At 44.5% G+C, this 27512-nt stretch overlaps 1 protein-coding gene across 3 annotated transcripts in view; it reads right to left on the bottom strand.

The window, feature by feature from the left end:
• Positions 1-20983: 20983 nt before the first annotated feature.
• palld (palladin, cytoskeletal associated protein) overlaps positions 20984-27512 on the bottom strand; it is a 253894-nt gene continuing 247365 nt past the window's right edge. For all 3 annotated transcript variants that reach the window (XM_068029263.1, XM_068029264.1, XM_068029265.1), the window contains 2 exons: positions 25076-25209; positions 20984-24308 (listed from right to left, as the gene is read on the bottom strand). In XM_068029263.1, the coding sequence (XP_067885364.1) occupies positions 24136-24308; positions 25076-25209 (307 nt within the window). In that variant the 3' untranslated portion in view covers positions 20984-24135. The remainder of the gene's footprint in view (positions 24309-25075; positions 25210-27512) is intronic.

Below are 27512 nucleotides of genomic sequence, written 5' to 3'. Positions count from 1 at the left end.
CTGCGAGACCAAAAATCTATCTATTGCAGCTTTAAATGTATTCAATGACGGAGCATCCACAATCCTCTGGGATAGAGAATTCCAAAGATTCACAACCCTTGAGTGTAGCGATTTCTCCTCATCTCAGTCCTGAATGATTGGCCCCTTATCCTGAGACTGTGTCCCCGTGTTCTAGATTCCCTGACCAACGGGAACAATCTCTCAGCTTCTACCCTATCAAGCCCTTTCACAATCTTGTACGTCTCAATAAGATTGCCTCTCATTAGATGAGCACTTGAAACGGCATAGCGTATAAGGCTGCGGGCCAAGTGCTGGAAAATGGGATTAGATTAGATTAGATTAGATTAGAGATACAGCACTGAAACAGGCCCTTCGGCCCACCGAGTCTGTGCTGACCATCAACCACCCATTTATACTAATCCTACACTAATCCCATATTCCTACCACATCCCCACCTGTCCCTATATTCCCCTACCACCTACCTATACTAGGGACAATTTATAATGGCCAATTTACCTACCAACCTGCAAGTCTTTTGGCTGTGGGAGGAAACCGGAGCACCCGGAGGAAACCCACGCAGACACAGGGAGAACTTGCAAACTCCACACAGGCAGGACCCAGAATTGAACCCGGGTCGCTGGAGCTGTGAGGCTGCGGTGCTAACCACTGCGCCACTGTGCCGCCCTAATAGTTAGGTGTTTGATGGCCGGCACAGACACGATGGGCCGAAAGGACTGTTTCTGTGCTGTATAACTCTATGACTCTATGACTCTTCTAAACTCAAGAGAATATAGGCCCAATGTACTCCGCCTCTCAGCATAGGACAACCCCCTCATCCCAGGGACCAATTTAGTAAATCTTCGCTGCACTGACTCCAGTGCAAGTATATCCTTTCTTAAATGTGGAGACCAAAACTGCACACAATATTCCAGGTGCGGTCTCACCATAGCCCTGTACAATTTTAGTAAGACTTCTTTATTCCTTTACTCCAATCCCCTTGCAATAAAGGCCAACATGCCAGTTGCCTTTCTAATAGCCTGCTGCACCTGCATGTTAACTTTGGGTGTTCCTTGTTCGAGTACCCCCAAGTCTCTCCGAATATTATCACTTACCAGTTTCACACCTTTTGAAAAAATTCTGTTTTTTTATTTTTGTGACCAAAGTGAACAACTTCACACTTCCCAACATTATTCTCCATTTGTAATCTTGTTGCCCACTCAATTAACCTGTCTATATCTCTTTGCAGCCTCTCTACATCCTCCCTGCAGCTTACCTTTCCACCGAGCTTTATATCATCAGCAAACTTAGATACATTACTCTGTGTCTCTTCATCCAAGTCATTAATGTAGAGTGTAAATAGCTGAGGCCCCAACACTGATCTTTGTGGCACCCCACTATTCACTGCCTGCCAACTTGAAAATGCCCCATTTATGCCCACTCTCTGCTTCCTGTCTGTTAATCAATCCTCTATCCATGCTAATATATTATCTCCAACACCGTGAGCCCTTATCTTGCTATTAATCTTTTATGTGGCACTTTATCGAATGCCTTTTGAAAATCCAGGTATACTACATCTACTGATTCCCCTTTATCTGCCTAATTAGATAGATCCTCAAAAAACTCTTAATAAATTTGTCAAACAGGATCTCCCTGTAGTAACCCCTCATCTTTGTTACCCTTTCCAATAGAGACACAAGGTGACTGGGTGGGAGTTAGATTTTCCTCTGGGCCTGTTCTCAGGGTCCTCTTTGTCGATGTGATCCTTCCTGCTGCTGCTGTTTTAAATCTGTGCTGACGACACCCAACTCTACCTCACCACCACCTGTCTCCACTCTTCCACTGTTGTTAAATTATCAGACTGGGGGAGGCAGTGACATAGTGGTAATGTCGGTGGACTAGTAATCCAGAGCCCAGGTTAATCTCTGGGGACACAGGTTCAAATCCCACCATGGCAGATGGTGAAATTTGAATTCGATTAATGAAATTTGGAGCTGAAAAGCAAGTCTAATGGTGACCATGAAACCTTTGCAGATTGTTGTAAAAACCCATCTGGTTCACTATGCCCTTTAGGGAAGGAAATCTGCTGTCCTTACCTGGTCTGGCCTACATGTGACTCCAGATCCATAGCAATGTGGTTGATTTTAATCTGCCCTCTGAAATGGCTCAGCAAGCCACTCAGTTCAAGGTCATTTAGGGATGGGCAATAATACTGGCCTAGCCAGCGACGCCCACATCCCACAAAACAAATAATAAAAAGAAAAATCTGACATCTGGTACTGGATGAGCAAAAATTGTCTCCAATTAAATATTGGGAGGACTGAAACCATTGTTTTCAGTCCCTGCTCCAAAATCTGTTCCTTAGTTACTGACTCCATCCCCCTCCCTGGCAACACTTTTGAGATTAAGCCAGTCTCTTCGCAACCTTAGTGTCACGTTTCACCCAAGATGAGCTTCCGACCTCATATTCGTGCCATCACGAAGATCGCCTATTTCCACCTCCGTTACATTTCCTGACTTCACTTCTCTTTCTGCTGCTGAAACCCTCATTTCTGTCTTCATTACCTCAGACTGACAATTCCAACACCTTCCTCACTGGTCTCCCACATTCTACCTTCTGTAACTTGAGGTCATGCCCGTGTCTTAACTCGCACCAAGTCCTGTTCCCCTATTACCCCCGTGCTCGCTGACCTACATTGGCTCCAGGTCAAAAAATGTCTTGATTTTAAAATGCTGATCCTTGTTTTCTAATCCCTCTATGGCCTCGTCGCTCCATATCTCTGTCATCTCCTCCTCCAATGTCACAACCCTCCGAGATATCTGCACTCCTCTAATTCCAGCCTCTTGAGCATCCTCAATTTTAATCACACCACTGTTGTTGGCCCTGCCTTCAGTTCCCTGGGCCCTAAGTTCTGGAATACGCTCCCTACACCTCTCCGCCTCTCCACCTCACTTTTGTCTTTTAAGACATTCCTTAAAAACCTTCCTCTTTGACCAAGCTTTTGGTCATCTGACCGCATATCTGCTGACATGGCTCTGTCTTTTTTTTTATAATGCTCCTGTGAAGTGCCTTGGGACATTTTATTACGCTAAAGGTGCTATATAAATATAAGTTGTTGTTGTGAGAGGCTGACATTCGTGGCCCTCAGCTTCTGACGGCAATCCCCGCAGAGAAAGAAAACCATCACCTTCACTGCCTGGTCTGTATCTCAAACATAAATCCCAGTGGCATAGGGACCGACTTCTATCACAGAATGCCACCCTGCGTCCCACAATGAATTGATTTAGTTTTGCATTAATAAGAAGGTCGACAAATAAATTGGGTTGGAGAGTTTTGTTTCGTTGGAATGTTTAACCCAAACAGGAGTAAATTTCTGCGGAAGCCCCACAATGGAGGTGTAGGCCTTTCCCCCTACCCAGACACTGCATACCCATTTCACAATAGGCCTTTGAACGGAGTGGCTTGCTCAGCCGTTTCAGAGGGCGTTTAAGAGTCAACAACCACATTGCTGTGGGTTGGCCAGACCAGGTAAGGACGGCAGTTTTCTTTCCCTATAAGGGCATTAGTGAACCAGATGGGTTTTTTCAACAATCAACAATGGTTTCATGGTCATCATTAGTTTCTTTTTTTTTTTGAAATTCCATATTTATTGATTGAATTCAAATTTCACCATCTGCCATGGTGGGATTTAAACCCAGGTCCCCAGAGCATTTGCTGAGGCCTCTGGGTTACTCGTCCAGTGACATTGCCACTATACCACCACCTCCCCAGGTTACATCGGGTCCGGATGGTAACCTGTTTGCACCACTTCCCGCTTGCTTCCCTGGCTGTCTCAGGCAAGGATTCATCCAGTTCCATGTTAATGAGTCCTGCCTATTAAAGTTGTCCGTGTCTCCTGTGGTCATGAGGCTGCTTCCCCCCACCCACCATACCCTCCCCCCAATCGAATTCAAATTCCCACCACCATACCAACAGCATTGCCAACTCTTGTTGGATCTATTCCTAGAGTTTTCCGAACATGACGTCCTGCCTGCCTCTGCTCCACCCCACACTCACGCCACTGGTTGCCTGACACGTCCCGTGCATCCTCATTATGCACCGTCCTCACCCAGCCAATGGGAAAGTGAAAAAACTCCAGCTGACTCAGCGGGATGATCCTTGACCTGTTGAAACAGTCTTTGTCTCCAACCCCCCAACTCTGATACTTTTATGACGAACAAATGAAGACGTTCGAAGGAAATGAAGAAACAAATAGACCTTTTTTTAATGCTCCTATGAATTTTCTCCTGGGTCATTCGAAGCAGCCTCCAGCGATCTCAATTCCGGGTGACTCCAGGACAATCCTGGAGGATTGGCAACCCGAAGTAGCGACAGCCTCCTAGAGGCAGCCCGCATTACGGAGCTGGAGCTGCGGGTGGATTCACTGTGGAGTATCCGCGATGCTGAGGACATTGTGGATAGCACGTTGAGTGAGGTGGTCACACCGCAGGTAATGGCTGCACAGGCAGAAAAGAGATGGGTGACCACCAGACGGAGTAGCAGGCACAGGCAGGTAGTGCAGGAGTCCCTTGTGGCCATCCCCCTCTCAAACAGATATACTGCTTTGGATACTGTTGCGGGGGAATGACCTCCCGGGGAAAGCAACAACAGCCATGTTCGTGGCACCACGGAGGGCTCTGCTGCATAGCAGGGGAGGAAAAGGGTTGGAAGAGCTATAGTGATCAGGGATTCTATCGTAAGGAGTGCAGACAGGCGTTTCTGTGGCCCCAAACGAGACTCCAGGATGGTATGTTGCCTCCCTGGTGCTAGGGTCAAGGATGTCTCGGAGCGGCTGCAGGACATTCTGAAAGGGGAGGGTGAGCAGCCAGAGGTCGTGGTCCATATTGGTACTAACGACATAGGCAGGAAGAGAGATGAGGTCCTGCAAAGTGAATATAGGGAGTTAGGCAGAAGGTTAAAAAGCAGGACCTCTAGGATTGTAATCTCAGGATTATTCCCTGTGCCACGTGCTAGTGAGGGTAGGAATAGGAGGAATGCAAATGAATGCGTGGCTGAAGAGCTGGTGTAGGCGGGAAGGCTTCAGCTACTTGGATCATTGGGATCTCATCTGGTGCAGAGGTGACCTGTACAAGAAGGACGTGTTGCATCTACTGGAAGGGAACCAATATCCTTGCGGGGAGGTTTGCTAGTACTACTCGGGAGGGTTTAAACTAGTCTTGCAGGGGGGTGGGACCCAAAGTAGTAGTCTATCCGATGAGATAGTTGAGGCAAATGTAGATGTTAAAGCAAGCAAGTCCAGTAGGCAGGCCGGGCAGGGGCAGGACAGGGAACGTGGAAGGTCTTTAATTTACTTTAATGCAAGAAGCCTTACAGGTAAGGCAGATGAACTCAGAGCATGGATCGGTGCATGGGATTGTGATATTATAGCTATTACGGTTGAGGGATGGGCAGGACTGGCAGCTCAATGTTTCAGGGTACCGATCCTTCCGGTGTGACAGAGGTGGAGGTAAGAGAGGAGGGGGAATTGCACTATTGATTAGGGAGGACATCACGGAAGTACGTAGAGACGATATCCCGGGGGGAATGTCCAGCGAGGCCATATGGATAGAACTTAGAAATAAGAAAGGGGTGATCACTTTGATGGGATTATACTATAGACCCCCCAATAGTCAGAGGGAAGTGGAGGAGCATATATGTAGGGAAATCACAGATAGGTGTAGGAATTATAGGGTTGTAATAGTAGGTGATTTTAACTTCCCTAATATTGACTGGGACTGCCTTAGTGCTAAGGGATCAGATGGGGAAGAATTTGTTAAGTGTGTCCAGGATAGTTTTCTGAAGCAGTATGTGGAAGGCCCTACTAGAGAAGGGGCTACACTCGATCTCCTCTTAGGAAATGAGGATGGGCAGGTGGTTGATGTGTCAGTGGGGGAGCACTTTGGGACCAGTGACCATAACTCTATTAGCTTCAAGATAGTTATGGAAAAGGATAGGACTGGTCCTCAGGTTGAAATCCTAAATTGGGGGAAGGCTAATTTTGATGGCATCAGACAGGAACTCTCAAAAGTTGAATGGGAGAGGCTGTTTACAGGTAAAGGGATGTCTGGCAAGTGGGAGGCATTTAAAAGTGAGATAGGAAGAGTTCAGGGCCGGCATGTTCCTGTTAAATGGAAGGGCAAGGCTGGCAAGTTTAGGGAACCTTGGTTGATGAGAGATATTGAGGGTCTGGTCAGGACAAAGAAGGAGGCACATGTCAGGTATAGGCAGCTGGGATCAAGCGAGTCCCTTGAGGAGTATAGGGGATGTAGGACTACACTTAAGAAGGAAATTAGGAGGGCGAAAAGGGGCCATGAGATTTCCCTGGCAGATAAGATAAAGGAGAACCCTAAAAGATTCTATAAGTATATTAAGAGTAAAAGGGTAACTAGGGAGAGAGTAGGTCCCCTTAAGGATCAGTGTGGCAATCTATGTGTGGAGTCACGGGAAATGGGTGAGGTTTTAAATGAATATTTCTCGTCCGTATTTACCGTGGAGAAGGTCATGGAAGCTAGTGAGTTCAAGGAAAGGAACAGAGATATCCTGGAGCATATTAACATTACAAAGGAAGAGGTGTTGGAGGCTTTGAAGTGCATTAAGGTGGATAAATCCCCAGGGCCTGACCAGGTGTATCCTAGGATGCTCTGGGAAGCAAGGGAGGAGATTGCTGGGGCCCTGGCAGAGATCTTTGTATCATCGTTAACCACGGGTGAGGTACCGGAAGACTGGAGGATAGCTAATGTTGTGCCTTTATTTAAGAAGGGTAGCAGGGATAAATCAGGGAACTACAGGCCGGTGAGCCTTACATCAGTGGTGGGAAAGTTATTGGAAGGGATTTTGAGAGACAGGATTTATATGCATCTGGAAAGGCATGGTCTGATTAGGGATAGTCAGCATGACTTGTGCGTGGGAAATCATGTCTCACGAATTTGATTGAGTTTTTCGAGGAGGTGACCAAGAGGATTGATGAGGGCAGGGCAATGGACATTGTCTACATGGACTTTAGCAAGGCCTTTGATAAGGTCCCGCATGGTAGGCTGGTCCAGAAGGTTCGAACACATGGGATCCAGGGTGAGCTAGCAAATTGGATACAAAATTGGCTTGGTGGTAGGAGGCAGAGGGTGGTAGTGGAGGGTTGTTTTTCAGATTGGAGGCCGGTGACCAGTGGTGTGCTGCAGGGATCGGTGCTGGGCCCTCTGTTGTTTGTCATATATATTAATGACTTGGATATGAATGTAGGGGGCATGATTAGTAAGTTTGCAGATGACACCAAAATTGGTGGTATAGTGGACAGTGAAGAAGGTTATTTCAGGTTAGAACAGGATATAGATCAACTGGGAAAGTGGGCAAGGGATTGGCAAATGGAATTTAATGCAGACAAGTGTGAAGTGATGCATTTTGGGAAGTTAAACCAGGGCAGGACATAAACAGTGAATGGCAGGGCCCTGGGGAGTGTTGTTGAGAAGAGAGACCTTGGGGTGCAAGTACATAGTTCCCTGAAAGTGGCAACACAGGTAGACAGGGTGGTGAAGAAGGCTTGCCTTCATCGGCTGAGGCATTGAGTACAAGAGTTGGAATGTCATGTTACAGTTGTACATAACGTTGGTTAGGCCACATTTGGAGTACTGTGTGTAGTTCTGGTCGCCGCACTACAGGAAAGATGTGATTAAGCTAGAGAGGGTGCAGAAAAGATTCACAAAGATGTTGCCTGGTTTGGAGGGCTTGAGTTATAAAGAGAGATTGGATCGGCTGGGTCTGTTTTCCCTGGAGCGAAGGAGGCTGAGAGGGGACATGATAGAGGTATATAAAATTATGAGAGGCATAGATAGGGTAGACAGCCAGAGTCTGTTTCCCATGGTAGGGGTGACTAAAATTAGAGGGAATAGATTTAAGGTGAGAGGGAGGAGGTTTAAAGGGGATCAAAGGGGTAAATTTTCCACACAAAGAATAGTGGGTATCTGGAATGAGCTGCCTGAGGAGGTGGTGGAGGCAGGAACAGTGGCAACATTTAAGAGGCATCTGGACAGGTGCTTGAATGAGCAAGGCATAGAGGGGTATGGAATTAATGCAGGCAGGTGGGATTCGTATAGATAGGCATTATGGTCGGCATGGATGTGGTAGGCCGAAGGGCCTGTTTCTATGCTGTACGACTCTATGACTCTATGAGAACCTCAACTAAACTTTGGCTTAATATAATGTCAGTCAGTATGCAGAAGCACATATGGAATGAATATACCATGAATAATACTTTTGTAACATCCCAGGGTTATTTTCATTGTTGGTCCTTATGATTTCAGCAGCAATCCTCCCCCACCAAGAATACTCGCTGCCTAATTCATTTTATTTATTATTCCCTCATTGTTTTGACTTAACTGCAATCGCCCAGAAAAGGCTGCAAGGCCTTTCTTAAATATGGTTACATCTTAACTCAGTTACATAGTGCATTCCAATTGAACATTATCCTGACAGATGATGTAAACCTCACAGAAAGGTTTGTACGATTTGTTTTAATTTGTTTGTGGGATGTGCGCTCGGCAAGCATTTGTTGCCCATCGCTTAATTGCCCTTGAACTAAATGGGTGCTAGGTCATCTCAGAGGGCAGTTAAGAGTCAACCACATTGTTGTAGGTCTGGAGTCACACATAGGCCCGACCAGGTAAGGACGGCAGGTTTCCTTCCTTAAAGGACATGAGTGAACCAGATGGGTTTTTACAACAATCAACAATGGTTTTATGGCCATCATTAGACCGGCTTTTAATTCCCGATTTTGTTAATTGAATTCGAATTTCACCATCTACCGTGGTGAGATTTGAACCCTTGTCCCCAGAGCATTAGCCTGGGCTCTGGATTACTAGTCCAGTGACATTACCACTATGCCAACGCCTCCCCTTTTTAATCCACTCTGAAAGAAATCAAAGAACGACTTGCATTTATATAGTACCCGACACGACCTCCAGACAATCCAAAGTGCCTTAAATCATAATTTTGTACTGTTGTAATGTAGGGAAATGAGGCAGCCAATTTGCGCACAGCAAACTCCCACAAACAGCAATGTGAAAATTATAAGAATGAGAATTTTAAATTTGAGGCATCAGTGGACCAGGCGCCAATATAAGTCAGCAAGCACAGTGGGTCATGGGTGAATGGGACTTGGGTGTGAGTTAGGATACAGGCAGCAGAGTTTTGGTTGAGCTTGTGAGGCCAAGAGAACATTGGAATAGTCAATTAAAGGTGTCCTCTGTTGTAATGCTTTTTTCTGTCAACACTTTAAGCAGAAGTAGAGGTAGGGGAAAGCTGTAAGAATTGGAAACTTAAAGGATATGAAGTTAAACGAAAGGTTAGCAGTTGGAAGGTAAATGATGAACGTGGCTAATGCATGGGATTTAATTTTGAAAGTCTCTCTTCTTTCTCCCATTACACTCCTACTGAGAAAGAAAGTGAAAGAGGAATAACTTGCAGTTATATGAAGCCTTTCACATCTTCGGGACGTCCCTTATGGCCAACTTATTACTGAGTGTGGTCAATGTTAAACATGGCAGCCAATCTACCCACAGCAAGGTTGTTCCCGCACTGTAAAGGAGATGATTGAGTAGATAATTTTCCTACATTGCAACATTTCAAAAATACTTCATAGGAGGTGCTATATAAATACAAGTCTCCCCATTCTGCTTAGCGAGAGGAAGGGGCACAATTCTTCAGTTGTTAGAAGCAGTTAATATTTCAAGAAGGAGACTGAGTGAATGAATTGAGATAGTTGACACTGCAGGGTGGAAAGCAGCTATCTGTTATATCAGCACTGGGGGAGGTGGGGGAGTAATTTGTTTAGACCCTGTAGACTGTGCTAATATCTAGAGGTTTGAGGTTTGTCTGAAATTGGGTCTTGGGGACTCATCTGAATAATTCCAGCCAGCTCTGGATTCTGATGGGGCTTCCAAGGCTGCTTTTCTCTTCTGGACTCCAGCTGTAGCCCTCAGATAGGTTGTGGGGCAGAGGTGATGGGCCTTTAACAACCCATGGAGGGGAATGGAGGGGGGTGGATAGGGTCATGGGAGTGTCCAACGGCAGTGAGGGGGGAAGATGGGTGAGTGAAGCAGGTGAACTGAATCCAGCAGAGCTCACCTCCCTTTAGCTGCTGGGTTTAACGAGGCCTGGAAAAATCAGATTCCAGTTAAATTTTGAGGCACGGATCCTCAATATAATATTTAAATGACCATCTCGCCTCCTGCCAGCATTAAAACCAGAAGTGGGTGGGTTTCCCTTTTTACATGCTATCTGACCTGGGTGTTAAAATTCTCCTCCTTGCCTTTGACAACTACCAGTGGTCCCTTTAAGAACTTCCATTGATGCGGAAAAAACAGGCGGACCTTGCAGAAGTTACGCGCGTCAATAGCACTGTAACTCGCCAAACCGCCTCCATTCTTCTTCTTGGAACAGTAAAGATCATAAGATCATAAAAATAGGAGCAGGAATAGGCTATTCGCCCCCCCCCCCCCCCCCCCCGAGCCTGCTCTGCCATTCAATAAGATCATGGCTGATGTGATTGTGGCCTTAACTCCACTTTCCCGCCTGCTCCCCATAACCCTTGACTCCCTTGTAGATCAAAAATCTCTCTAGCTCAGCCTTGAATATATTCAGTGACTCAGCCTCCACTGCCCTCTGGGGAAGAGAATTCCAAAGATTCATGACCCTCTGAGAGAAGAAATTCCTCCTTATCTCCGCCTTATTTTGAAACTACAATCTAGATTCCCCCACGAGGGGAAACATCCTCTCAGAATCTAACCTGTCATCTCTCATTCTTCTAAACTCCAATGAGTATAGGCCCAACCTGCTCAATCTTACCTTACAAAACAACCCGTTCATCCCAGTAATCAACCTAGTGAGCCTGCTCTGAACTGCTTCCAATGCAAGTATATCCCTCCTTAAGTAAGGTGACCAAAACTGTATGCAGTACTCTAGATGCAGTCTCACCAACCCCCTCTTTTGGCTGACATTTCAGTGTAGTACTGAAGACAGCTGCACTGTCAGAGTGGCTGCATTTCAGATGAGATGTTAAACCAAGTCCCTGTCTGATCTCTCAAGTGGATGTAAAAGATCCCATAGCTGTAATTCCTCGTCTAGTAATTCCTGTGTTTAGTAATTGCGAGCTTCAAATTGCAGTTACACAGAAACTCCGTCATGCTGTTAAGTGCCTCTTTTGTGATTGTCATCCTCTGTTACTTCTGTTGCAGTGATGCCTTATAACCAGACCCAGGACACCTGTCTCTTTGAATTCCGCCTTTCATCCAAAGGATTAGAAACTCCTTTTCATATGTTTTTGTGAAAGAAAACTTCAGCCATTCGAACCTTGGATACTTGTTTTAGAAAGCGACTGAAGGAAAGAGGATCAATCAGCTCCGTCTTCACTGCTTCGTAAAGCACCAACAAGACACTCAACTCTGGTGGAATGTGATGTGAGCGAACTTTTATGAAGGACGGTTTCTTAAACATGAGAGAAGTGAAGGAAAAGCCAAAGGGGAAGGAGAGGTCGTACTGTCACAATGAGGTGACAGAAAAGACTGCATGGACCAAGTCAAGTATCTATCGAGGAGCTTCTTACTGAAGCCAGTGTACACGAACAAAGACAACAATGCATGCCGGGTAGAATGCAGAATGTGTCAGAGATGTGTTAGCCTTTGACTCAATGAGATGTTTGGGTAACAAATTTAATCTAGAACAGCATTTGTGAGATCTCTGCTTGCACATTCTATATACTCTCCTAAGGATAGCTTTTTCTCTGGATTAATTGCACAAGGGAATAACAGAATTAAATTTAGTCAACAAATTCTCACTTTACTGACTGTGCAGCATCATTTTTGAAATTCACTTGTTCTATGAATTAGCTGTGGCTTAGTTAACTGCCAATTTTCCCAAAGTTGGCTGTCCACCAAAGCTCCTCAGTCTCATCTGCTCTTCCATGACAACATGTACTGCACTGTACAGTTTGATGGCTCCAATTCTGACAGTTTTGGACTGAAGAATGGAGTGAAACAGGGTTGTGTCCTAGCCCCCACTCTGTTTGACATCTTCTTCTCTATGCTCCTGACCTTCGCTTTCCCTGCAATATGGAAGGAGTCTACTCGCACACTAGGTCAGATGGCAAGTTCTACAATCTATCAAGGCTGAAAGTGAAGACAAAAACACATCACGTCTTGATCAGAGAGCTCCTCTACACTGATGATGCTGCGCTAGTCGCTCACACAGAAACTCAGCTACAAAGACTCATGGACTGTGTCTCTCGTACCTGTAACATGTTCTCTTTGACTAAAAGCGTCAAGAAGACTGTAGGCTGTGATTTGAAAAGGAAGAATGTGCAGGGTTACGGGGAGAAGGTGGGGGAATGGCACTCACTTTCTCACCTCCGCAGGATGGAAGACAGTCGCATACCCAAGGACCTTCTGTATGGTGAGGTAGCCGGGGCCAGATGACCAGTGGGGTGCCCAAAGCTTTGCTTCAAGGATGCTTGCAAGCGTGACATGAAGGCTCTAAATGTCAACTATTGCACTTGGGAGTCACTAGCTGGCGCAAGAGGGAAATAGTGACATGGCAACGCTAAAAGCTCTGGAGCACATGGAGAATGGGTGAGCAGTAATGGAGTGGAGGGACACAGTCTTGATTTCCCTTTGTTCAGCTGAGATCCTGGACTGAGGCATGTTTGAATGGAGTCTCTTCCTGACCCCCGACTCCCAATAATTAAATCTTGGGATAAGGAGGTCACTGGCTCGGCTCTCACTTACTGCCCTGAGAATACTGTCTGGAATTTTCTCCACACTCAACCCTTAGGGTGCTCACCTTCTAGGTACATGAACATCTTCCTCCTAGCCTTGAGTATGAGAGTGTAGTGGCTATGTTATTGGATCAATAATGCAGTCAAACATGAGTTCAAATTCCATCATGGCAATTTAAGAATTTCAATTTTTTTAAAAAAGAAAACTGGAAATAAAAATCTGGTATCAGAAAAGTTGCCTTAAGTTTCAAAAAAAGCAAAATACTACGAGTTCTGGAAATCTGAAATAAAAACAGGAAATGCTGTAATAGTCAGAAGGTCTGGCAGCATCTGTGGAGTGAGAAACAGTTCTGATGAAACGTCAGCAGGTTGAAATGTTAACTGTTTCTCACAGATGCTACCAGAGGAAGCTGAGGGAAGATTTAATTGAGGTGTATAAAATAATGAGAGGCCTAGATAGAGTGGATAGGAAGGGCCCATTTGTGTTAGCAGAGAGGTCAATAACCAGGGGGCATAGATTTAAAGTAATTGGTAGAATGGAGGGGAGTTGAGAAGAAATTTTTCACCCAGAGGGTGTTGGGGATCTGAAACTCACTGCCTGAAAGGGTGATAGAGGCAGAAACCCTCATCACATTTAAAAAAAGCACTTGGATTATGTACCTGAAGTGCCGTAATTTACAGGGCGAGGAACCAAAGGCTGGAAAGTGGGATTAAGGCTGGATAGCTCATCTTTCAGCCGGCACAAACACGATGGGCAGAATGTCCTCTTTCTGTGTCACAAATCTTCTATGTTTGAGAATTAGTACCTTGCTGGGTTGCAAGGTCGGGGAAATCGGTAATGGATTTATACAGGGCAGTCGCTTGCAAAGCTCTGCATACCATTGAAAACATCGCTCAGCAGATGCAGAATTTGAAGGGGTCACAGTGCTTTAGAGAGCCATCCAACTACTTGGCCCCAGTCAGTGTGAAATGTACTGCTCTAGTAAATCCCCTTGATGTAAGAAAGGTTATAAGGGCTAGTGAAAACAGGCTTCACATGGACAGCAGGCAGCTATGTGTCTTGTTAAATGGGTTACTCAAAACAATGCACTTCACTAATCAATGCATCTCCTGTGTTAGCAGATGTAGGCCCTTTGTGTGTCTCTCGCTCTCACTCTGCTTTGTGGGTTCATTGAATTAAAGACTTCAAGATGAGTGTATCCAAGTGATAGCGACATTAACTTCTTGTCCAGTTGAGGTCTGATCCATATTGAAGTAAATATCTAGCAGGATTAGTGAGGGAGGATTAAAGATATGTTAGGGATTATCCTTTATTCACAATTTCTTTGCGTACAGGATGGATTGGGGGAGGGGATAGAGAGACAGACAGGAGATCAGTCTCCATTGTGAATTTGATCCAGTTCTCTTGGAGAAGGAGAGCCAAAGAGTTTCATTTGTCCCAAGGCAGCTTGTACTCTGGGGCACGAGAATGACTGGAGCTCAGCTTGCACAGAGAGTAAAGTTATAGGGATATTACTTACAGTCATTTGATAGTCACATCAAAACACACAGTGAATTGCTTGCGCAGGGCAGTGATTTTACTAAAATAAAGACTTGCATTTATAAAGCACCTTTCATAACTTCAGGGCATCCAAAAATGTTTTACAGCCATGAAGTACTTTGAAGTGTAATTTTTTTTTTATTCGTTTGGGGGATGTGGACGTCGCTGGCCAGGCCAGCATTTATTGCCCATCCTTAATTGCCCTTGAGAAGGTGGTGGTGAGCTGTCTTCTTGAACCACTGCAGTCCTTGTGGGGTAGGTACACCCACAGTGCGGTTAGGAAGAGAGTTCCAGGATTTTGACCCAGCCACAGTGAAGGTCCAAGTCAGGATGGTGTGTGGCTTGGAAGGGAGCTTGCAGGTGGTGGTGTTCTCACGCATCTGCTGCCCTTGTCCTTCCAGGTGGTAGAGGTCGTGTGTTTGGAAGGTGCTGTCGAATGAGCCTTAGTGAGTTGCTGCAGTGCATCTTGTAGATGGTACACACTGCTGCTACTGTGCATCAGTGGTGGAGGGAGTGAATGTTTGTGGATGGGGTGCCAATCAAACAGGCTGCTTTGTGTTGGATGGTGTTGAGCTTCTTGAGTGTTGTTTGGGCTGCACCCAGCCAGAAAAGTGAAGAGTATTCCATCACACTCCTGACTTGTGCCTTGTAGGTTGCACACAGGCACTGGGGAATCAGGAGGTGAGTTACTAATGTAGGAAACACAGGCACTGGGGAATCAGGAGGTGAGTTACTAATGTAGGAAACACAGGCACTGGGGAATCAGGAGGTGAGTTACTAATGTAGGAAACACAGGCACTGGGGAATCAGGAGGTGAGTTACTAATGTAGGAAACACAGGCACTGGGGAATCAGGAGGTGAGTTACTAATGTAGGAAACATAGGCACTGGGGAATCAGGAGGTGAGTTACTAATGTAGGAAACACAGGCACTGGGGAATCAGGAGGTGAGTTACTAATGTAGGTTGCACACAGGCACTGGGGAATCAGGAGGTGAGTTACTAATGTAGGAAACACAGGCACTGGGGAATCAGGAGGTGAGTTACTAATGTAGGAAACATAGGCACTGGGGAATCAGGAGGTGAGTTACTAATGTAGGAAACACAGGCACTGGGGAATCAGGAGGTGAGTTACTAATGTAGGAAACATAGGCACTGGGGAATCAGGAGGTGAGTTACTAATGTAGGAAACACAGGCACTGGGGAATCAGGAGGTGAGTTACTAATGTAGGAAACACAGGCACTGTGGAATCAGGAGGTGAGTTACTAATGTAGGAAACACAGGCACTGGGGAATCAGGAGGTGAGTTACTAATGTAGGAAACATAGGCACTGGGGAATCAGGAGGTGAGTTACTAATGTAGGAAACACAGGCACTGGGGAATCAGGAGGTGAGTTACTAATGTAGGAAACACAGGCACTGGGGAATCAGGAGGTGAGTTACTAATGTAGGAAACACAGGCACTGGGGAATCAGGAGGTGAGTTACGAATGTAGGAAACACAGGCACTGGGGAATCAGGAGGTGAGTTACTAATGTAGGAAACACAGGCACTGGGGAATCAGGAGGTGAGTTACTAATGTAGGAAACACAGGCACTGTGGAATCAGGAGGTGAGTTACTAATGTAGGAAACACAGGCACTGGGGAATCAGGAGGTGAGTTACTAATGTAGGAAACATAGGCACTGGGGAATCAGGAGGTGAGTTACTAATGTAGGAAACACAGGCACTGGGGAATCAGGAGGTGAGTTACTAATGTAGGAAACACAGGCACTGGGGAATCAGGAGGTGAGTTACTAATGTAGGAAACACAGGCACTGGGGAATCAGGAGGTGAGTTACTAATGTAGGAAACACAGGCACTGGGGAATCAGGAGGTGAGTTACTAATGTAGGAAACACAGCAGCCAATTTGTGCACAGAGATCCCACAAATATCAATGTGATAAATTACCAGATAATCTGTTCAAGGTGTTGGTTGTGGGATAAATATTGGCCAGGAAATCAGGGAGAACTTCTTTGAATATTTCCTTGGAATCTTTTACGTCTACCCAACAAGGATGGATTAAGCATTATCCACAAGATATCCTTAGTCTCTTTGGTGGTGTTACGTTTTATAACTAATTCTGCGAGGTACTTACTGCGATAATGATGAGACTGGGCAAGAAGGCATTTGTAAAAGAAAATGCCGCTATCACTTTGTACACTTGAACTAAAGCCAACTGAAGCACATCCTGCAATGAGATAAATGATTGATAAATGTATTGATTTTTCTACATTAGATGATGTAGGTTGAGGCCAGGAGTGAGAGAACTCACCAGCGAATATCACCATGGTGTTATCAAGTATCCACCTAGACCATTAGAAGAGACAAGGAGGAATTAGTTTCTTGATTAAACAGCTCCATTGAAGGAGCCTCTGTTTAGGTTTATACTAAATATTTTAACATTCATTCAGCTGGGTTACAGGAGGACAGAAGACCGATCACTGGGTGATTGAAAATAAGATTAGTTGAAGGCATTATGAAAAGTGAAGTTTGAGACATTACAAACTCAAAATACTGTAATCCAATTATTACATACAAGCAAAGAGCAACAGTGATCAACTATCTTCAGAGAAGAAAGAGGTCGACGTCATGTTAACGGATACCAACGCTTTCCTTTACAGCCATAACAATCCTCCAGAGTGACATTTTAGACTAGAATGCAATTCTAGTGACGCACCTGACCTGCGTAGAAACTGTGCTATTGTATCTCATTCAGCTGCTTCCGAGAAACATAGAATCGTACAGTGCAGAAGAAGGCCATTTGACCCATCGTGCCCGTGCTGGCACTCAGAGAGAGCTATTCAATTAGCCTCACTGCCCTGCTCTTTCCCCACAGCCCTGAATTTTTTTTCCTATTTGCTGGATGTTCCTGACCCAAAATAGCCTTTTGTGACATTTCTACAATGCATTAAGGTGCTCTGTAAATATTATATTTCAAATCAACATAAGCTTATTGTAGTTGGGGTGGGGGCGGCAGGGGGGGAAGGGGAGACATATTTGCATTTAAACTATCCAGCAAATTAATTGCTGGAGAATTGCTAATGTTGTCCCCTTGTTTAAGAAGGGTAGCAGGGATAATCCAGGTAATTATAGACCGGTGAGCCTGACGTCAGTGGTAGGGAAGCTGCTGGAGAAGATACTGAGGGTTAGGATCTATTCCCATTTGGAAGAAAATGGGCTCATCAGTGATAGGCAACATGGTTTTGTGCAGGGAAGGTCATGTCTTACCAACTTAATAGAATTCTTTGAGGAAGTGACAAAGTTGATTGATGAGGGAAGGGCTGTCGATGTCATATACATGGACTTCAGTAAGGCGTTTGATAAGGTTCCCCATGGCAGGCTGATGGAGAAAGTGAAGGCGCTTGGGGTCCAAGGTGTACTAGCTAGATGGATAAAGAACTGGCTGGGCAACAGGAGACAGAGAGTAGCAGTAGAGGGGAGTTTCTCAAAATGGAGACGTGTGACCAGTGGTGTTCCACAGGGATCCGTGCTGGGACCACTGTTGTTTGTGATATACATTAATGATTTGGAGGAAAGTATAGGTGGACTGATTAGCAAGTTTGCAGACGACACTAAGATTGGTGGAGTAGCAGATAGTGAAGGGGACTGTCAGAGAATACAGCAGAATATAGATAGATTGGAGAGTTGGGCAGAGAAATGGCAGATGGAGTTCAATCAGGGCAAATGCGAGGTGATGCATTTTGGAAGATCCAATTCAAGAGTGAACTATACAGTAAATGGAAAAGTCCTGGGGAAAATTGATGTCCAGAGAGATTTGGGTGTTCAGGTCCACTGTTCCCTGAAGGTGGCAACGCAGGTAAATAGAGTGGTCAAGAAGGCATACGGCATGCTTTCCTTCATCGGACGGGGCATTGAGTACAAGAGTTGGCAGGTCATGTTACAGTTGTATAGGACTTTGGTTCGGCCACATTTGGAATACTGCGTACAGTTCTGGTCGCCACATTATCAAAAGGATGTGGATGCTTTGGAGAGGGTGCAGAGGAGGTTCACCAGGATGTTGCCTGGTATGGAGGGCGCTAGCTATGAAGAGAGGTTGAGTAGATTAGGATTATTTTCATTAGAAAGACGGAGGTTGAGGGGGGACCTGATTGAGGTGTACAAAATCATGAGAGGTATAGACAGGGTGGATAGCAAGAGGCTTTTTCCCAGAGTGGGGGTTTCAATTACTAGAGGACACGAGTTCAAAGTGAAAGGGGAAATGTTTAGGGGGGATATGCGTGGAAAGTTCTTTACGCAGAGGGTGGTGGGCACCTGGAATGCGTTGCCAGCGGAGGTGGTAGACGCGGGCACGATGGAGTCTTTTAAGATGTATCTAGACAGATACATGAATGGGCAGGAAGAAAAGAGATACAGAACCTTAGAAAATAGGCGACATGTTTAGAGAGAGGATCTGGATCGGCGCAGGCTTGGAGGGCCGAAGGGCCTGTTCCTGTGCTGTAATTATCTTTGTTCTTTGTTCTTTTGAGACAGTCAACCTGGCAGTATTTACCCCGTATTACGATACTTGTGAATGAACAACAATCTTTCTCTCCCTCGTCAGTAAGCTGATGACGCAGCCTCTCACTGTCGCTGTGAGAGAGTTCCTCACAAACCTATACTTAACTCCGAGAATATTAATCAGGAGCAAGAAAGGATGAAGGAAGAGTAGGACAATATAATTGCTTAATTTTGGGAAAGGATTACAGGATTGTGCTTTGATCCTGATTTTAGAGTCTGATATTGAGGATGTTAATCCATTGGTGTCCTGCCCAGTGTTCGCTGTTGTACTGAAGGAGTGGCACTGATGCCAGCAGCACTGAACTCATGACAGAGAACAGCTACTCTCAAAATACAAGAGCAAGGGCCATGATTCTACGATGTGGAGACCCAAATTTTGGGAAATCATATGGGCTGCCATCAGTTCTCCGGTGACCTTTAAACAGCCCAGCGTGATTAAATTCTTTAAAAAAAAACCACATTTGTTCTAAGGATGTAGGCAGTGCCGGAAAGGCAACATTTATCGTCCATTGTCCATTTATTGTTGTTGCCCTGAGGCAGTGGTAGTCGTGATGTGCCTTCTCTTCGGAATGTTGTAGTCCTTGACATGATGGGGCACCCACAGCTGTGTTAGGTAGGGAAATTCCAGGATATTGTAGGAATGGCCAATATAGGTCTAAGTCAGGATGTTCGAGGGGAACATGGGGCTGATGATGTTCCCTCGACATTACTGCTCTTGCTGATACATTATAGTAGCAGCTCCACTGCAATAAAGTACTTATTTGGGTGAAAAGCACTTTGGGCCATCCTTCATGAAGTAAGGGATGGTTGAAGTAAGTTGGACCTTTTTCGGGTGCTGCAAATTCCAGGCAAGAGGGCTGCTCTTCTGTGATCGTGGCCACAGAGGAGGAAGATGCTGTTAAAGGAAACTTGGCGAGTTGTTGGAGTACATGGAGTAGGGAAGAGAGAGAGAGAAAGATAAAGAAAAAGAGAGATAGAAAGATAAAATATATTAAGTAAGGAAACAAATTCAAAGGGTTAGGTGTACTTTCAGGAAGTTTTATTGGGAGCCATCCAACTGCATGGTTAGGTAGGAATATAAGTTGTGAGCAGAAGACAAAGAGGCTGCAAAGTGATATAGATAGGCTAAGTGAGTGAGCAACAAGGTGGCAAATGGAGTATAATGTGGGGAAGTGTGAGATTATTCACTTTGGTAAGAAGAATAGAAAATCAGAATATTTCTAAAAGGTGCGAAATTTTTAAATGTTAATGTTCAGAGAGACTTGGGTGTGCTTGTACAAGGAAAGCAGAAAGTTAGCATGCAGGTACAGCAAGCAAGGGAATTGGAGTATTAGAATAAGGAAGTCTTGCTACAATTGTACGGGGCTTTTGTGAGACCACACCTGGAGTACTGTGAGGAATTTTTGATCTCCATGTTTAAGGAAGGATATACGCCTTGGATCAGTACAGAGGAGGTTCACTAGATTGGTCACTGGATGAGAGGGTTGTCCTATGATGAGAGGCTGAGTAAATTGGGCCTATATTCTCTGGAGTTTAGAAGAATGAGAGGTGATCGCATTGAAACGTATAAGATTCTGAAGGAGCTTGATAGTGTAGACACTGAGAGGTTGTTTCCTCTGGCTGGGGAATCTAAAACATGGGAGGACAGTCTCAGGATAAGGGCCGATCATTTAGGACTGTGATGAGGAGAGACTTCTTCACTCAGGGTTGCGAACCTTTGTAATTCTCTACCCCAGAGGGTGGTGGATACTCCATTGTTGAGCATTTTCAAGGCTGGGATAGATGGATTTTTGGTCTCAGGGAACCAAGGGAAATGGGGAGTGGGCGGGAAAGTATTGAGGCAGATGATCTGCCATGATTGTACTGAATAGTGGAACAGGCTCAAGGGGCCGTATGGTCTACTCCTTGTCCTATTTCTTATTGGGACATTTCCTTGCTGACACTGTATCTGGGCTCATAGTTAAACAATGACCATATTAGTGAGGGACCTAAAGATAGCCCAACCTTAGGCTGTGGGAGCACTACCTGCCTGAGCTTGGTGTCAGTGTGGCAGGTGATCAAAAATCCACCATCACTCAAATTATTCCAGCATTTTTATTAAATTTATAAACCTTCAAAAAAAATCTTAGCAGAACAATCCAGAAGTAGCAAATGCAGCATTTTAAAAACTTTACATGGTCACAGAAAAAAAAGCATTTGCAGTAATATATGCCACAATATTGAGGAAGTGAGCTGTCAGCTTGAGACAAGTGAAGCTTGCAGAAATATATTAGCAAGTCACATTCAAATATTTTGATGCTGATACTTAGATGGTCGTACTCAAAGAACCATAGACATTGCAAAAGGTGTTATCAGTCGCAATAATAGTACCTGTGTTTGTACCAGTCACATTTGGGTTCTTAACCAGGACAACACTGTGCATCAGCGCCAACCTTATGTTTACTTAAAACGCTAGCTAAACAGATGAAACCAGTTGCACTAGGCTTGCAGTATCTCTATAAAATATTGAGTTAAAATGTTGGGATATACAGTACCAGATAGCAAAAGAACAATTCCCTCAACGGAATATCTCAAACAACAAAAAAGGCAGATTAATTGCAAGGTCTGAGCTGAATTTAGACACTTATGCTTGCATATTTTAAATAATGAACGTGTGCATTTTTTGTTTTTTAGTACAGTCATTTTCGATATAATGTGAAGCGTCCTTGTACCATCATTTTTTTCCTTGGTGCTTCCAATGTCCTTCTGCATGCTCCTTTTCCTGCCCTGGGTCCAGTTGTCGTTGAATGAATCCAACGCCCCTCTGGGCTTAGAGGGTACGTTTAGGATTTCACCCCCTAGGCAAGGCCAAGTTATTGAGGTCTCCAAATGGAAAACAATCAGTACATGGGCATGGGTGATAGCACTTGGTATGGATGAACCAACTCCAGCAATGTACCCACCAGCTCCATTGAGTGGTCCATTTATTACTTGGAACAAGCACGTTTAGTGAGCCCAATACCAAACTGTTTCGATGGCAAGTTCCCGCCTTGAGTTTGCTCTCATTATCTTTGCAGTCAAACAAATCACAATTAAAAGGCAGTTTTCACAGTTTACCATTTAAAAAAAAAATTCAGGCCCTGGAATGCATTCTGGGAGTTTTGTGTGTGGTGTGTGTGTGTGTGTGTATGTCTGTAAGTATTGCCTTGGCGAACTCCAATTTTAAACGTAGCATTATCCTTTCGATGCAATGGAAGCTGTATCACCTGCCACAGTCTCCATGTGATTAACCCTGTACTTCCAAATCAGTGTCCATTGATTCACGATACCAAACAGAACCAAAAATAGCCTCGGGGAAGTGAGCTATATTTTGTGAGACAAGTTGAAGATCGCATCACATCAACACATCCACCTAATCATTAACCAGCCCAGCTGACTAACTCAAACCACCATCACCTTCTCTGTGCCATCAAAACTCATTTTATTGCCAAATCTAAGAGGTGGATAAAAAGGAATTAACTCCCTCTCCCCCACCCCACCAAAATCAACTGTTATATTAAGACTGAAATGAGCTCACTTCACAGTAAACAACCTAAATGCACCAAGGGGCACAGTAAAAAAAAATCAAACTTTCCGTGGATCAAGGTGATTGAAAAAAAGTGCTTAAAAAGGAATTACACACTGTAGTTGAACTAAAACTTCAGCTTCCAGAGAGAATTACGGCAATGGGAGCATTTACCTCCCTTTCTTCCCCTCCAACTTCCTAATCCAGCCCAAACGTGGTGCTTTCAGTTTTTTCACTTTAACCTGGAGGCAGGGTCAGTTTGAACAAGGGACGTCCATGATCATCAATGTGGCCCCATGACCTTACAGTGAAGTTGAATCACTACATGGACAGCAATCCATGGCGACACATGCAAGAAATGGCCAAGGTTGGAGGGTGAGGTGGGTGTAGAGGGGTAAGACTAGTCAAGGCCTGGAGACTGGAAGGCCAGCACGATTCCCAGCGTTCTGACGAAAGGTCACAGACCTGAAATGTTAACTGTTTCTCTCTCCACAGATGCTGTTAGACTGGCTGAGTATTTCCAACACTTCCTGTTTTTATTGGGACACCGCTTGCTTTTCAGTGCATGACCTTGCCCACGTACACCCCAATGCTTCTGTACGGTGGCACACCTGCTGATAACTTGATCCAATACTGCAGGCAGATCTCTTGCTATTCCCCCAGAAGGCAGAATCAGTCAGGCAGTTTTGACTGCAGGGAGACACCACAACTGCTCTGGTACAGACTCGTTTACAACTGTGACCATTCCTCAGCCTCCTTAAACTGCGCCAGTGTAGCCAAATTCACACTTGGCTTCCATCTAATACACATAGTCTAAGCACACTGGCAGCCAATTAGGCTAACTTTCCACTTTTCAAAAGCCACATCAAAAGTTTCACCGCAAGCACCTTTAGCAGATTGAACTGACAGATGATGATAATGTCTTGCAAAGGCTGGAAAGACAACCACAAGTACTTCAAGAAAATTGCGTGAGAAAGACTGCATTGTCAATATGAAATGAAAGGCTCCCTGCCTCATCACATATCTCCACCCTGTTAGTTGACAGGGCCTTCTCCTGTATTATGGGAGAAACACTGATCAAATTTCCCTTGTTTGTTGAAAGCTAGATCTGAATTAGGACTCCCAGAATGCATTATTGGCTTCAGATTCACAAATGACCACACCTCATTCCCTTTATTATAACACATTTCCAAAACCCACTCAGAGAGTTATCACTATCGGAATACATCATGCTCAAGTCTTGATGCAACCTGAATAACATAGTTTTAGCTCAGGCACTTGGTGACGCTGATTATCTGATATATATTTTTTTAATAATCGGTTTACTAATGTGTATATAACCATTTATAATAAAATGTAGCCACAGTGTAGCAAAATACCTACTTTATAATCCAGCCATGCAAGGTGAGACATGGGTAACAAAATGAGTGCGTGCACCAAATCCAATTCAATCCAATGTTTATCTGACCAACAATACCTTCTCCCTGATTGCAGTTCAAAATTACATCACCTTATCCCCTGCTTAAGGTTTCTGTATTGATTCATATTTCAAAAAAGTAAAGGCTTTCAGTGTGTACTGACTTGACGAAATGATGGTATGGGTGTAGTCACTAGCCACGAGAGGCACTTTTTCCCCCTTTGTGTGTAATCCCAATACCTCCTCTCTCTTTTTCTCTCTTGCTCGCTCCAAGAGTTCAGCTACAGGTCATCGCTTTCCACAAGGTTGGATTGAGGGCCAAGATGCATCGGGTTAGCCTCAGGCAGGAATGCCGACTTGATGTCGAGTCCTTGGTCAGTAAGCGCTGCATAGCGACTGGTAGAGGGCCTCACTTTCTTTGGCTTGGAGCTGGGAGTCTGGGGCCACTGAGGGGCTGCAGGTTAAGAGAAAAGGACATTTGAAAATAATAAGAGAGACCACCACCCCCACCCCAAACCCCACCCCGCCCATTGGCTGTAAAGCACTTTGGGACATCCTGAGGACATGAAAGGTGCTATATAAATGCAAGACTTTCTTTTCATCAGACAGCATTATAAATAGAGCAAGAATTTCTGGGAGTTTAGATCATTTGCTAGGATAATGCTCAATCTCAATGCAGTATATAGCTGAGACAAAAGTTGACCTCATTTAATAAAGATCTGACAATCATTTCTCCACATGCATCATAACATCTGTAATAGTGACTACACTTCAAATGTCTGGCTGTAAAGCTCTTCAGGATGTTCTGAAAGTTGCTATATAAATGAAAGATCTTTCAATGTCATTGTCCCCAAACAACCATGGCGGCCATTTTCTATTAACTTTTAAGCTTCCTAATCAGGTCTCTCTACCATTAATCTTTCTAACCTTTGTACTTCATTGGCTGTATTAATGCTTTGTGACATCCCAAGGATATGAAAGTAGCTTATATAAATGCAAAAGGTTGTGGGTTCAGGACTTGAGCACAAAGTCAAGGCTGACTCTCCAGTGCAATCCTATGGGAGTGCTGCACAGTTGGAGGTACCGTCTTTCAGATGAGACATTAAACCGAAAGCCTGTCTCTCCTTATAAATGCAAGTCTTACTTTTTTCTTTTTTCCTCAAATCAGCGAAATGTTAAGCTTTTGGGGAATGAGTTGTAGAAAGGAAAAGTTAAACTCACAGTAAACATCCAGCTTGGCTGTACAAGATATTATTCCAGCCTCATTCTTAGCAGACACAGTGTACCAGGCAGCATCTTCCTTTGTGGTTGGCTGAATTAGCAGGCAGATGTAACCCTTGTTGTCATGGTGCATGCTGAGAAATGAAAGATTTGTCGAGGTTACGCAAACAGAATGGAACTTAAATGAGGAATCACTCAATGAACTCTTCCATCATTTTACATAGAATCTGCAGCACAGAAACAGGTCATTTGGCCCAACTGTGTGTGTGTGAGCCACCTCCTTCTTCATCTCCCCCTATCAGCATCTCCTTCTATTCCTTTGCCACTCATGTATTTATCTAGCTTCCCCTTAAATGCATCTGTGTTATTCGCCTTAACTACTCCGTGTGGTAGCAATTTCCACATTCTAACCACTCTCTTCAAAAAGAAGTTCCTCCCAATTTCCTCGATGGAATTTAATAGCGACTATCTTATTAATATTGCCCATAGTTTTGGTCTCTGCCACAAGTGAAAACATCTTCTCCATATCTACCCTATCAAAAAAGCTCACCATAATCATAAAGAGCTCTATCAGGTCACCTCTAGGCCTTCTTTCAGGAGTAATGAGTCCCAGCCTGTTCAGTCTTTTCTGATGGCCATAACTTCTTAGTTCTGGTATTATTCTGGGAAGTCTTATTTGCACCTTTTCCAGTACCTCTATATCCTTTTTCTAACATGGAGAACGTACCTGTGCACATTGCCACAATGTTAGTAAGTTAGGGCGGCACAGTGGCGCAGTGGTTAGCACCGCAGCCTCACAGCTCCAGGGACCCGGGTTCGATTCTGGGTACTGCCTGTGTGGAGTTTGCAAGTTCTCCCTGTGTCTGCGTGGGTTTTCTCCGGGTGCTCCGGTTTCCTCCCACAAGCCAAAAGACTTGCAGGTTGATAGGTAAATTGAATTGGCCATTATAAATTGTCACTAGTATAGGTAGGTGGTAGGGAAATATAGGGACAGGTGGGGATGTTTGGTAGGAATATGGGATTAGTGTAGGATTAGTATAAATGGGTGGTTGATGTTCGGCACAGACTCGGTGGGCCGAAGGGCCTGTTTCAGTGCTGTATCTCTAATCTAATCTAATCTAAGTATGAAGGAACTCTTAATAGTTGTCTAAATTCTGACTCATTCCAATGAGTGGAGAACGTGGATTTCAATCCAACAGAGTAATAGATAAGTCTGAAGTACACAAATCGCAGGAAGAGTCCAAACAGATCTTAATATTAATGTCACACTTAAAAGCATTTAAAGATCTACAACGTATCCTCTCCTCAGCCATGGCTCAGTGATAGGACTCTCACCCGAGTTTGAAGGTTGTGGGATTCATGTGCCATTCAAGGTTCCATCAGGGACTGGAGCATAAAATCTAGGCTGACACTCCCAATGCAGTACCGAGGGACTGCTGCACAGTCGGAGGTGCCACCTTTCAGATGAGACATTAAATGAGGCCCTGTCTGCCCTCTCAAGCACATGCAAGAGATCCCGTGGGCACTATTTCAAAGAACAGAAGGGAGTTCTCACCAGTATCCTGGCCAATATTTAATCCCTCAACCAACAGGCACTAGACAGATTATAACACTGCTGTTTGTGGGAGCTTGCTGTGCATAAATTGGCTGCCATGTTTTTTATATTACAACAGTGATAACACTTCAAAAGCACTTAGTTGGCTGCAAAGCACTTTGGGACATCCCAAGCTCACAAAAGGTGCCATATAAATGCAAGTCTTTCTTTCTTTGAAGCCTCAGCATTGAAAGTAGTGTTTAAAATGTCTTCTCCCATTTCAAACTGAAGTTTAAAATGACAACTTTTAAGATCTTCCTTAAAACCTACCGTTTTGACCAAGATTTTGGCCAACTGTCTTAATATCTCCTATGTAGCACAGTGTCAAATTTTGATAGCACACTTGTGAAGAGCTTTGGGACACTTTACTATGTTAAAGATGCTATATAAATACAAGTTGTTGTCGGTGGTGGTTGTTACATTTTGTATACAGCCCAGCTGATATCAAGTGTAATTTGGGTAAGATGTCTCACAATCTAATTTGACCCCATCCATAAAGGCAGACCTCCTTTTCCCTGCACTGTCTAATGTTAGCATTTCCCATTCTGGCTCTACGTTTTACATGATGTTCCCTATAATTTGGTGCTATCTTAGGAGTTTAGACAAGGTGGACCTGCAGCCAGTAGACATGGAGTTGGGTTCTCGCAAACCCATTTCACTTGGGTTTCACTTAGGTGTCAGTCAAAGGGGAGACAGTGACATAGTGGTAATGTCACTGGACTAGTAATCCAGAGCCCAGGCTAATGCTCTGGGAACATGGGTTCGAATCCCACCACGGCAGATGGTGAAATTTAAATTCAATTAATAAATCTGGAATTAAAACCTAATCTAATGATGGCCATG

Source organism: Heterodontus francisci, chromosome 4 (assembly GCF_036365525.1).
Source record: "Heterodontus francisci isolate sHetFra1 chromosome 4, sHetFra1.hap1, whole genome shotgun sequence".
In the NCBI taxonomy this organism is placed as follows: Eukaryota; Metazoa; Chordata; class Chondrichthyes; order Heterodontiformes; family Heterodontidae; genus Heterodontus; species Heterodontus francisci.
This window is presented reverse-complemented; position numbering and strand designations above follow the sequence as displayed.